The 13,634-nt window shown below is 40.1% G+C and overlaps 1 protein-coding gene across 1 annotated transcript in view; it reads left to right on the top strand.

The window, feature by feature from the left end:
* adgrb2 (adhesion G protein-coupled receptor B2) overlaps nucleotides 1-13,634 on the top strand; it is a 295,002-nt gene that overhangs the window by 140,088 nt on the left and 141,280 nt on the right. Inside the window, exons 3-4 of the mRNA XM_084131293.1 lie at nucleotides 4,134-4,214; nucleotides 5,949-6,134. Of these exons, the coding sequence (XP_083987419.1) occupies nucleotides 4,134-4,214; nucleotides 5,949-6,134 (267 nt within the window). The remainder of the gene's footprint in view (nucleotides 1-4,133; nucleotides 4,215-5,948; nucleotides 6,135-13,634) is intronic.

The following is a 13,634-nucleotide window of genomic DNA, read 5'->3' as shown; positions in this document are numbered from 1 at the left end:
ACACACACTTACACACACACCGGATGGTGGAAATAAGTACAGTTGTCTCTCAAGGGGAAATGTACAGACGACGTCCCAGGATAATCAACATCTGTTTAGCGCGCTGGACTTTTAGACTGGTTACACACACCACTGCTCCAGCGAGATCTCTAGAGAATCCTGCTTTACCATGTGACTGAGTTTCAGATTGGGAATAGAATACAGATGGAGTCGGAGAAGAAGCTGAGGCGAATACTGTAATTTTTGTCTGTTATGATAAAGACGTGTCAGATTATGTGAACTGATTTATTACCTAAATTCTTGTTGTGTCGTGGACAAGAAACATGTCAGACTACACGTTGCTTCCCGACCAATTACTGCTTGATGTCTTTAACGATGTGCGTGATGTCATCAAGAAGCCAGAACTAGCATCTGACTTCTGGAAACGAGAGCGTAAACAAACAATGGCTAAGCGGCGTGTTAGCTTAATGCTAACTCCAGTACTCACCGGTTTGCTGAAGTGCCCTCCACTATCATTCACCAGAACTGATCTTTTATTCACTCTGTCGTGGCAGTCCCTCGAGGAAACATCATATTTAGCATTTGTATATATAATGCAAACATATAGAAAAGGCATTTTTCAAAAAGATTAAAGGGTTAATTCAACCAAAAATCATGTAGTAGCATATTATAATGGTGAGTGTGATGCCTAAATTCACCTTAAATTATTGTTTAGTTCATAATTTTATTTATTTTTAATATATTTATTTTTTATCTTTATGATTTCCCATTTATTGGCTTTTATTTTTACACAGCCGTTCAAAAGTTTGAGGTCAGTAAGATTTTTATTTTTAAGAATTAATCCAACTGATCAACATTGACTGTAAAGAAATGTGCATTAATCAAAGACATAAGAGGTCAAAAGGTATCCTTCAACCCAGAATGTGTGTCTGATACGTTAAAGAACGTGTTTATTTTATCTCTGTCTTACTGAACCGCTGTCTTCACCCCCAGCCGAATGGAGACAGTGGCGAAGACCCAAGGTACAAAAACAGACGCAGAGGAGAGGCAGAACGAAGGGAGGCGTAGGAGTGAGATACAAAAAGCGAGCAGAAACAATCCCCCGCCTTTCCTGACACCACTATTGTCTTTTCCGTGACAGAGTAAATTAGTGTGATCGTCTGCGTGCACGTCTGAGCTATCATAAGCGTATTAACACTGGCCCTGCGGGAAGCGCTGGTAATCAGGTCTGTTTGACAGAGCCAACGGGGGGGGGGAAGTCTCTAGAGTATCCATCCATCCCATGCGCTCCAACGTATGTGATGCAGCCCTCTTTGCTAACAAATGCTTGTCTCCCTTTATTATACTGTACTGTATGTTTTTCTTTCCCACAGTTTCTTCTCTCTTTGTTTTCTTTTTTTCATACAGTCTTATACCCTTTAGCTTCTGTCTTTAGCTTCTTCCACACAAATGTAAACTGTATACAATATATGCAGGCATAGGCAGGAAATAAGAAATTTCCATAAGATGTGGCAGGAAGAACCAAAGGAAAAAAACACTAGAAAACAAGTGGATTCTCTTAGGCTCTTTCTAAATTACCACGAGCGTTTAAGGATGCTTAGAAGAATTTGCAATCAGGAAACACATCCTCAACATGAATTTAAAGCGGCGCTATGCAGTTTTGGCAATTTCTTTGCTGTTTTCTTTTTGCTCGGGGGTTTCTCTATAGAGCTCCCCCTACAGCTTCGGAATAGATATTTGACAACACTGTCGTCAAAACTCGTTGGCGACTCACCCCCCTCCCATCTTCTCCCTCTGGTCATGTGCATTTGTTTTCAAAGAAGCCGGCGAACGCACGGAGCCATGTCCACTGAGGTATGCATGATACACAGAAGGCTAGCATATAAATGTTTAGATAGTGTATGTGTGCAGTGCCGTGAAGCAATTCGTTACATCGCAAGACCTGATATCACGCGATACTTCCTGACGCTGAGGCCGGCGTTCCGCTGGCCCAAAGTTGCAAGGGTGGTTTTTCCGCTCACAGGCGCTAGGGAGGTGCGAGAGGACCACCATTCAACCCGAAAAAAGTCATATGACCATTCCAATACTCCGAAGCTGTTCAGTTAAGGTAAATTAAGCTAAAAAAAACTGCATAGTTCCCCTTTAAGAAAAATCTTCCTTTTGGGAGGCAATGATTTATACTTCAGCGAGATACATATCTCATACATATATACACACACACACACACACACATATATATATATATTCTCATTTAAAGCACCATTGCTACAGCCATACACATGTAAATTGGTGTCTTTCGATGCTGCTTAGTGTTTCACAATGTTATTTGACCATCTCACTATGAGTGTTGCATTTTCAAGAAGCTGTGTCAAGTTAAAGTTTGTGTCGAGACTTGCATTCTGTTCAATTCTGTCTTTTGAAAATATGGAGCATTACTCATCATTATATTAAAAGCACACAAAGTTTAAACTTTTCTCTGTATATTTAATCTATTTTTGAAGCATTTGGTTTTAAATGCAGGTCAACTGTTTTGTGTCCTTATTCAAATGCATTTATATCTTAACAATAGTATCTAGGAATAATGGAAATGCAGTCTATGGGGAGCTTCTTTCTCTGCATCTTGACTAAGATGAATTTAGCATTGGATGTAGGATCTCTCTAAAGTATAAATCATGCCTCCCAAAAGGAAGATTTATTCTTAAATTCATGTTGAGGATGTGTTTCCTGATTGCGAATTCTTCTAAGTATCCTTAAACGCTCGTGGTAATTTAGAAAGAGCCTAAAGATCCACTTGTTTTGTAGTGTTTTCTTCCTTTGGTTCTTCCTGCCCCATCTTATGGAAATTCCTTCTTTCCTGTCTATGCCTGTGGAATTTATTAGCAACCCACTCAGTTCATCTTTTCACGCACTCAGAGCAAAAGGTCAAGCCGACCAATCAGAAGAGAGTGCCGTGCGCTGAACATTCTATGCATTAGAGACAAACAGATTCAGTGTTAAAAGAGCAAACATAAAACATTGCTCCATGCATAGCTCATACATAACTGCATACATAACTATTTTTAGGCAGTGATTGTTCAGTAGAGGTTGTGTGGAAGCCCTTATAGGTAAATGATTTGGATATGTATTATGCTAATTACTTTGATATGCCCTCCCTCATTTATATTTAATGTTGGTTAATCAGCCTTAGATTGAACAAGGGTGCAAAGGTGAGGTTTGTTCTTTCCAAAAAACTAAGCAAAAACACCCATTAATAAATATATTATAAAAAAAAGCACTCCTATTTTAGATTCAGGTGTCAAAGAAAATTAATCCCTGGGATTAATTTGGTTTGTTTAAGGACTTTTGGCACTACATACTGAATGTGCTCATTTAAAGACTTACATTCAGCAAAGTAGACAGGGAATTATCCACTTTCCACTAAACTTCACTTTTTGGGGGGCAGGTAGGTTCATCTGAGCGAGGAGTAGAAATATATGCTGTCATGAGTGTGTGTTCACATTATGAGGGATTTTCATGTGCCCGAGGACCAGGCCAGATATAGAAAGCACTTTGGTGGCAGGTCTCTGTTGGCTTATGTAGGTTTTTTCAGGAGCTGCTACAAGAGGAGGTTTGCAGCAGCAAACTTAAAATGTTCCTCACACAATGGAGAGATTTACATTTAATTCAAGGGCAAGAGGAAGCTCCTGCAGATATGTCTAATATTATTGTGCAAATGTAAAACAGCTCTAATAGTATGTGTGAGCTTTAGCATTTGTGATTGTACAACCGTATGCATCAGTTCCATACTAATAAAGAGTGCATCGTGTAGCAGCATTTTCTGACTGGATTTTATGGATGCTTTCCACTCTAAAACCTGATTGGATGAGTCACATTTGAAGCTTATAAAATAGCTGATATATGCACAGTTGTGACCGCATGTGGTTCATATTTATGTATATATATATACACACAGTGGATCAAAAAAGTTCATCAAAATCCTAAGACAAGAACGGGATTGTTCAAAATTCATGCACAACTATCTAGTCTGCCAAGACCAAATATATCGCCATATTCAATGACATGCTAAAACTATTCAGAGAGTTGTCATGGTTGAAATTATTTTTATTTATGAATGTATTTGTGTGTGTATCCAGAACCTGACGATGATGAGCAGAAGGTGAAGACGCAAAGGCCGCGATCAGCTGACCAGCCGGGTGTGTTCCAGGCCCAGACAGGTGAATCCCATCTACTGTCAATAACTACATTTGCATGCTCCCTCATAATACAACTTTACCTCATGTAAACACAATAGTTTGATCAAATACAGTTAAGGTCAGGGCCATAATCATAGTAAAACGTGGCGTATGCTAATTTTAAACGCAATAAACATGCATGTAAACACTTCAATGTTCCACTCTGACCAAAGTGTTCATGTTCTTCTGACGTATGCGCAGATTCTTAAACATAGCGGTAAAGAAGGCATCGCATTTTTGGGTTGCTGATTAAACTTATGTTGACAACATTGTGCGACATGAATATAATGCAGTATACTGATGATCGAAAACAGGTGTTGAAAAAAATCCAATACATCCATAGAAATGTGTTTTGCATTTGTCGTATGTATAGTGGCCAGTAACACCTACTGAATGTGAATTCATCGTTTGTGCTGTGCATTGGGGTATGTGAATAATGCCGGTAAAAATAACCACAATTCGAGAAATCAAAATAATGAAATTGCATGTAAACAGGAGTAAAGAGGTTTGCTTGTGTCATGTAAACATCTTACTGTGATGAAGTCCTTACTCTTATTATTGGAAATAATCACATTATTGTTCCGCAAGTCATTGTTTAGCTGAATTGCATATCAGTGGACAGCGCTTTGGTGTTATTCAAGAGAAAAGGGAACTTTCTATTCAACCAAGAATCCTGAAAACAAAGTATCACAGATTCCACCAACATATTAAGCACCACAACTGTTTTCAGCATTGATAATAATAAGAAACGTTTCTTGAGAACCAAATCAGCCTATTAGAATGATTTCTGTATGATCATGTGACACTGAAGACTGGAGTAATGATGCTGTCATCAAAGGAATAAATTACATTTAAAAACATATTAAAACAGAAATCAGCTATTTCAAGTTGAAAAAAATATTTCATAATATTACTGTTTTTACTGTATTTTGAGCATAAGAGAGTTCTTTAAATTAAAAGCAAAAAATCTTGCTGAACCCAAATGTTTGAGTGGTAGTATATGTGTATAAAAGTATAAATATAATAGAAAAGAATATGACATATTTTAAATAAATATAAATAATATATTGTAAAATGTGTTATAAATTTTAAAGTAATATAAAATATTATATTATATATAATAATATATGTTTTTTTGTTTTTAAATCAAAATAATTTTATAAAGTATGTGAATGTTCTCATCTTGAAGTAAGTGGCATCCCACATTTTCCCCTTTTCAGCATCCATCTCTGTGACAGAAAACGTATGTGCGTAAACTCCCGACGGCATTCCTGTCCCCATCAGCCCCCTACCCTCTATTCTCCACCCATCCGCTCCGCAAATAAGGCTAAGCTCTGACTCATCACATGCAAACGAAGATGTAATGCGATTACAAGACGTGCAATTAATTTGATTTGTCCATTCATTTTGTGATGTTGCCTCTATCCAAGGACACAGCTTTAAAAAAAAAAAAAAATGACTGACATATTCCCACCCGTCACATTCAGATACGGCTGCCACCGACCTTGCAACACCTTTTAGAAGACCAAAAGGATGTTCATGAGGTTTTTGTGAATATTTGGAAATGCTTTTCTAGTTTATTGAAGGTGGCAATGAAGCATAACCCTTCTGGACTAACGTTGACCTTGTTTTTTTTTAACTTTCTTAAAGTCTTTGCTTTCTGTCTGTGTCAGGATTTTCAAGATTTTGCTTTTCTCTCCATCTCGTGTTTTGTAGGTGACCCAGCAGCGGAGGAGTGGTCTCAGTGGAGCGTGTGTTCACTGACATGTGGGCAAGGTTGGCAGGTTCGTTCTCGTTCGTGTGTATCCTCTCCGTACGGGACCCTCTGCAGTGGCCCGCTGAGGGAAAACCGACTCTGCAACAACACTGCCACCTGCCCAGGTGAGCCGCAGCATCAAGCAGGTAGAGTACCTCCATGCTTCTGGACGTCCCTCTACACATTTACACTTCCTCACACTGCATGACAAGGTCAAACATAATTAAACCTTAGTTGAATGTTTGCTTTGTTAGTAAATACTGGCTGACGCATGCGAGGAATCTGATATTTTTAGACATTTTGGTTAATATTATTCCTTTTGCACTGCACACACATACTACTGCATGCTACACTGCATGCTTAAAATACATGTGCATCACCCACCCTCCCACAAACACACACACTGCATTTCTGTTTAGTATCTATTGTGGTATTGAGTACAATGGGCACTGTTGTACTGCATTGATATCAAGTCTTTTAGTATTTTTTGTCCATGTCCTTGAGTGCACTTGAGTTTGGTGAGATGCAGGCAAGATCAGTGCAGGTCTCTCTGGCATTTCTGTTTGCACGTCTGCACCTGAATGAATATCAGCATGTAAAAAAAACAAACAAAAAAACACTATTAAATGGACATTTACAGTCCTGGATGCTGATTGGTCAGTTCAGCATTCATGGGGTGCTAAAATCTGCATTATACAACATGGACTCTTCACTGTTTGTATCACGTAGCTTGTATGTGTTTGTTCCAGACAGACTGTCTGTCTGTGTGTTAGTGGTGGGGGGGTTTCAGTGACTCTTTCTGCAGGTTACATCGATTCGCCAGTAGGTGACGACAGGTGACTGTCCTTGTGAGTGAGTCATTGAATCATTCATTCAGTCGATTTGTTCAATAACATGGATTCATTTAGGAACTAAAGAAGACACTGTATTTATGAGTAAAAGACATAAATATGTTGGCTTTATGAGTGGGATTTTCTCTAGAGTTCAGGATGTGTCAATTAAATGACCTTTGCAATTGTTCATAAGCTGTAATCGTTAATGTTGACAGTACAATTTGCACACATTATTTTGCACTGTGTAAGGGTGGATTTCCTGCAGTGGTTCAAGCTGCAAGACTGCCGAATGTCTAAAGAAATGTTATTCGCAAGGTGGTAGAAAACTGTACATTTCTTGTCTATTCCACCCACTGCCACTTATACTGTACCAACGGCGGAAATAAGCTACAATAGCTTAATATGTGGGAGAGCGTTGCTATAGAGAGTGACAATATTGTATTTCAATAGGTAGCACTTCAAAGTCAATACCAAATCAAAACCATTTAGAACATTATTTGTAATTGAAAAGGTTCATGACAAAATATGGTTATGGTTACACTTAAAATAGTTACAGAATAGATGTATGAGATGATGATAACTTATACCATTAATCTTACTCAGCATATACAACGCATTCTCATCCTTGGGCGTCATATACTGACGCTTTTGATATTTCGTCGACATTGAACGCACATGGCACCCTTTAGCGTCAATATGACACGCACAGAGCTTTGTTCGGTTATGGGTAGGTTTAGGTCTAGTGTAGGGTTAGGGTTAGACCACTAGGAGGCGCCTTCTGGCCCATTTCTATCTGCGTCTCATATTGACGCTAAAGGGTGCCATGTGCGTTCGATGTCGACGAAATGTCAAAAGCGTCAATATATGACGCCCTAGGATGAGAACGGGCTGGCATATATGTTACCAGAGAGAGAGAGAGAGAGAGAGAGAGAGTAAGAGGAAAGAGGAGGTAAAGAGAGAGAGTCCCAAGAAATGGACCCAGAGAATAAGAGAGCCAGAGCATAAAAGAGCCAGAGCAACAGTTTCAATCTTGTTTTATCCTTTCCTGACCATGTGACTTTAACCCAACTGTGAGACATTCAAACTGACCAATCAGATAATTACAACTTCCCTCATTGTACTAAAGTTGTGACATGTCAATACTTTTAGACCCCCAAAGTACAAGCATCTTGCCCTACAGGCCTTGATCACTATCAGCATGTACCTTCTCTGTGCCTTTGGGAACTCCAAATGCTCCTTGTGGTAGAAAAAAAAGGGGGGTGGAAAACAGTAAAGCAAATGTCTTTGTTTGACTATTTTTTTTTTTTCCACCAAAATATTAAGCAGCAATGTTTCAACATTGATAATAATAGCAAATGTGTCTTAATAGAATGATTTCTGAAGGATCATGTTGTGACCAAGCGTGCCGCACAAGCCCTGAAAAGTGAAGCCAAAACGTCTCGATCGCCCCCCCGGTGGCTGGTCCTAGTATAGGTCATAAGCCCCGCCTCCCCGTGTTATTCAACGGGACGTGAGACCAACTAAACAATTAAATTACACTTCAAATATCTTTTTTCCAAAGGTGGTTTCTTTCATTTGCTGTCGTTTTTATCACGCTGATGTAAGTTCAAGTGTCTGTTTCAAAAATAAGTTGGTTTTTAGTTAGTTACGTGATGCGGTGTTGTAACGTCATGATTGACAGGTTCTCGAGCGAAGTAGTCACTGAAGCACCAACGGACATTTTTTCCGGGATCTTCGGAGGACTGAGGAGATTGTATTTACTTTATTTTAACAAGCCTCTTGTCGTACTGCAATCAATTTTTTAAAAAGTGTGCAGAATCCTCTCTCCCTGAGTGCATTCTGCGAGAGTGAGGGCGGAACGTTGATTTTGCGGCTTTACTTCCTGCTCACTTCTGCGCAGGTCTGGTCCCGAGATCGCTACTGCGCAGACTCAAGTTCCAATATGTCAGCGCCATATCGGGACACTGGCGGCTTCAGTTCTCATCAATGGAAGAGAGCAAAGGGGCATCGTCCATCTTTTTTTACAGTCTATGGTTGTGACACTGAAGACTGGAGTAAAGATCCTGAAAATTCAGCTTTGTCATTACAAGAATAAAATACATTTTAATATATTAAAATTGAAAACAGTTATTTTAAATTTGAATAATATCTCACAATATAGCTTTTTAATACATTTTTGATCAAATAAATGCAGCCTTGGTGAGCATAAGAGACTTTCAAAAACATTAAATAATCATGTGGCCACAGACCTTTGAACGGTAGAATACAGTATATAATTAGCATTTCATATCTTATTGCTTAAGTATGGCTTAAGACCTTTCCCAGTCCACAAACCTGTCCGTTTTCCCTCAGTAGTTGTATTGTTTTGGAGATGGATGCAATGATTAAATATATGGTCATAGTATTAACCCCAGTCAGCCTAAATAATATGACCAGGGGCCTTTTGAACGATTAAACGTTGTGTTTAAACGCCGAGTAGTGGATGCAAATCTTCATGCTTACAAGGCATAGACAGGGTGCCCTTTGTTGCAGATCATCAGCTGTGCTGTGTAAGTCCTTTTATGTGTTAATTCTATATTTATGTAAAACATTGTAACTCAATTTACCTCTCACTTGTGCATTCAGCGTGAGTTCTGATATTCAGCGTCGGGGCTTTGTTGAGATGGTTGACATGTTCAGCACAAGTGTGCGGATCAGCACTTTAGGACGTGATTTAAGGACAGCAGCAGATGATCTCAACCGAGCAGGCAAGCCTGAAGAGAATCAAAGTGAAGGATTTCTCCTGGAAATATCTGCTTGCCAAGGATTGATTCTGAGCAGCGATCGATGAAGCCCAGATATGAGTGACCGACATTACGTTTAGACAAGCAAACGTTCGGATTGCATAGATTTTTGATGCTTAAGACAGAAAAGCTGATTATAGCAAACAATCCGTCAATAAAAAGGAAACGAGGCGGTCGGGAATAAGAACACAAGATGCTCGCTGTTTAGTTTTTTCTGAGCATTTTATGCTATTTATGCTGACAACATAAACATGCAGGCACTATATTTACTAAAGGGATACAAAAATTGGCAGAGAAAGACAATGCTAATCGGAGCAGAGCCGCGTGTGTGTGTGTGTGTGTGTGCGCGCATGTGTTCATAGATTACTTTCACTCCGCGGGAAGTGGGATGCGCACTTGCGGAAAGGGACCGAGTGTCTTTGAGATTAGCCTGAGCTAGCGTAGCTTTAACGCTCAATGAAAGTCCCTTGGTCCTCCTTTTGGCTCGCGTTCAAACAAACTTAATTGATTTGCGAAAGCAATTATGGCTAGGTTTATTTAGTTTGGAGGAGAGTTATTATTCAAAATTGATCAAGCACAGCCTTCAAATAAAATGGGTTCTTTTAAAATAACAGCAATTCCGGCTGCAGTCTGAAATTGCTCTCTGTTTGCTCATTAGCTAATCCCAATCTAGAGCTCAGTTTAATTTGTGGACAAAAGCCATCGATAGCTGTTTCCATCGGAATTAACATTGCACATTCTTGAAATTTGTTCTCTGTTGCTTTCTCAGGAAAGGCAAGGAATGTTTTACCATGTAAAATGTGCATTTTGTTTTATCATGACATTGTATTTCTATTTAATGTGTCTCACAATCCATCTCATAAGAGGAAAATAAGGGAGACTGGGGCTAGTTGTCAGACTTTTGGAAGAAAAATGAAACATTTCATTGGAACACAGTTGACCTTTTGTATAGCGTGACATCTTTTTACAATACATGGGGTAAGTTGTCACAATGGAAGCTGCCAAGAAACAAAAATTAGAGTGTTTACATGACAACGATGTACTGCGTTTTTCGCGTACAGACGACAAAGTTGTCAAAACGGTCCCTGTTTACATGGTTCCACGAAGACGACTAAAAACAGTATTATATATACCTATAGATTGAACACGTAATACACATGCGCATGACGTCACTCTTTTCACAAATTTGTGTTTTTGTAGTTTACACAGAGACGATAATGGCATTGTTTTCAAAATCTTGACTTTAAATCACGTTTTCATGTTTCAAATTAACAACCGAAGCACATAAAAAGTTTTTTTGTTGTTGTTGTAAACGTCGCGTAAATGGTCCCTTTAACAGCTAAACAATTAGGAAACAAAAAACTATTAATGGCATTAAATACCACTCACACAGAGCCGTCTGTTATAAATGTTATAATTTTAGTTTGGATGACTGACACACACACACACACACAGGCACGCATGCACACACACACACACACACACACACACGCGCACACACACACACACACACTAAACAAATTAAATGTTTGATACATACAAAAGCCATTGCTACAGAATTTAATTAATAAAATATTAATCAAATGAATAAAATTACTTAGATATAGCCTTTGTGACAATTAGCCTTGGCCTCCCCTGTAACCAACATGAATGATTTTTTTTTCAATCCCTGTTCAAATAAAGGCTAAGATATCAGTCAAAAGGTTTCCATGGCAAGATCTCAAGTTATCTGAAATACTAAAACCTTGGTCCCAATGTAAGCCAAAATCTAAATGAATCTTTTCATGATAGCCTTAAGAAATTCCTCTCAATGCTTTTGAGGATATGTCTATCGCTTCTGTGTGTCATTGTGTCTGGGCAGTAGAGCAGAGCAGTGTTAGGCCAAACTCAATCTGCTCCACTTTAATGAAGAAACGCTTTTCAAAGCTCACGGGTCTATTGATGAATGAAATCTGATGCAATTATCTCAGACAGGTTAAATGGCTCATGAGACCTAGATTCAAATGGGAGAGCCATGTTTAAGTAAACTTTTGGAGGATGATGTTTTTTTGTTTTTTTACTGGTGCTTTAGATTGTTGTTTTTGCTCTCAATCCTTTTGTGGCGTCTTTAGAGCCTCATAATGTTTTTAAAGCTGGGAGTCCTTCGTGAACTTTAATGGAATCCTGAAATAAATAAAGCAGCATATTAATGCTTTCTGTGCAGGATTATAGATGATGTGGTTGCTCATATGAGAACAAACAGTTCTACCAGAATGACTCGGGAGGCAAAATAACGTAACGAGTATGCATTTATTAACAGCCTAGCAAGCAAGTATTATGATATAAAGTTCTTTGGCGTAGGCCTCGTCCGTAACTTGCAACCCGAGGGTACGAATTCTGCATTTCCTGCCTGAAGACGAAGGCAGGGGCGCAGCCGACCCCCTGGGAGGTATGGGAAGGGACCATCCTGGTGGAGGTAGGGAGGATGGAGGGGAAGGAACCATCCTGGTGGAGGTGGGGAGGATGGAGGGGAAGGAACCATCCTGGTGGTGGTGAGAAGGATGGAGGGGAAGGAACCATCCTGGTGGAGGTGGGGAGGATGGAGGGGAAGGGACCATCCTGGTGGTGGTGGAGAGGATGGAGGGGAAGGAACCATCCTGGTGGAGGTGGAGAGGATGGAGGGGAAGGGACCATCCTGGTGGTGGTGAGGAGGATGGAGGGGAAGGAACCATCCTGGTGGAGGTGGGGAGGATGGAGGGGAAGGGACCATCCTGGTGGTGGTGAGGAGGATGGAGGGGAAGGGACCATCCTGGTGGAGGTGGGGAGGATGGAGGGGAAGGAACCATCCTGGTGGAGGTGGGGAGGATGGAGGGGAAGGGACCATCCTGGTGGTGGTGAGGAGGATGGAGGGGAAGGGACCATCCTGGTGGAGGTGGAGAGGATGGAGGGGAAGGAACCATCCTGGTGGAGGTGGGGAGGATGGAGGGGAAGGGACCATCCTGGTGGTGGTGAGGAGGATGGAGGGGAAGGGACCATCCTAGTGGAGGTGGAGAGGATGGAGGGGAAGGAACCATCCTGGTGGAGGTGGGGAGGATGGAGGGGAAGGAACCATCCTGGTGGTGGTGGGGAGGATGGAGGGGAAGGGACCATCCTTGTGGTGGTGAGGAGGATGGAGGAGAAGGAACCATCCTGGTGGAGGTGGGGAGGATGGAGGGGAAGGAACCATCCTGGTGGAGGTGGGGAGGATGGAGGGGAATGTAGGCATCAGCATCTGCGAACTCAGACATGTGTAAGTACCGATCTTTTATACTATAAGTATTAGAACACGATTGGTTAGATGAGAAGGTAATAAGTGACGTAACAATTGAGTCTTCCTGGCAGAACTTACGCTAAGGCTTTCATTTCCAATGCAACAATTACATTATTGTTCATTCTGGTGCAACTTTTGTGCATTATGCTTGACAACATATGCCGTAAACATCTTTCTCTGTAACACTTTAGGTCAATGATCATGGTCCACTTTAGACATTCTACTAACTATAAGTAACTTTGCAACTACATGTCAACTAACTCTCATTAGTGTGTTAGTAAACTGTCTGCTTAATATCTGCTTACACTTTATTTTGATGCTTCCCAACAGACATTCTACTGACAATAAGTAACTTTGCAACTATGTCAACTACAAACCCGAACCCCACCACCCATAACCATAACCATAACAGTCTACTAGTACTCTAACAAGAGTTAGTTGACATGTAGTTGCAGAGTTACTTATATTAGTAGAATGTCTAAAGTGGACCATCAAAATAAAGTGCATCCTCTTTCTCTAGTGGTCATTTAATTCTTTTTTTGCATGAATTTAGTGCTAAATGCAAATGACCATAAAATAGAGTATATTTAGCCTAGCAAAATAAAAATCATTTTTTAAAAATGTGGAGAAAATGCTTTTGTTTTCAACACCAAAGTTTGGCCGTCCAATCAAATTCTGTGCCATTTTGCCATCAATTCCTCTGTCACTTAGTAGAAGCAGCCACATTAAACAGAAGCCAAC

The sequence above is a fragment of the Abramis brama genome (genome assembly GCF_963993115.1).
Source record: "Abramis brama genome assembly, chromosome: 12".
NCBI lineage: Eukaryota > Metazoa > Chordata > Actinopteri > Cypriniformes > Leuciscidae > Abramis > Abramis brama.
Note: the sequence above shows the minus strand (reverse complement) of the source record. Positions and strands in the feature narration are given on the sequence as shown.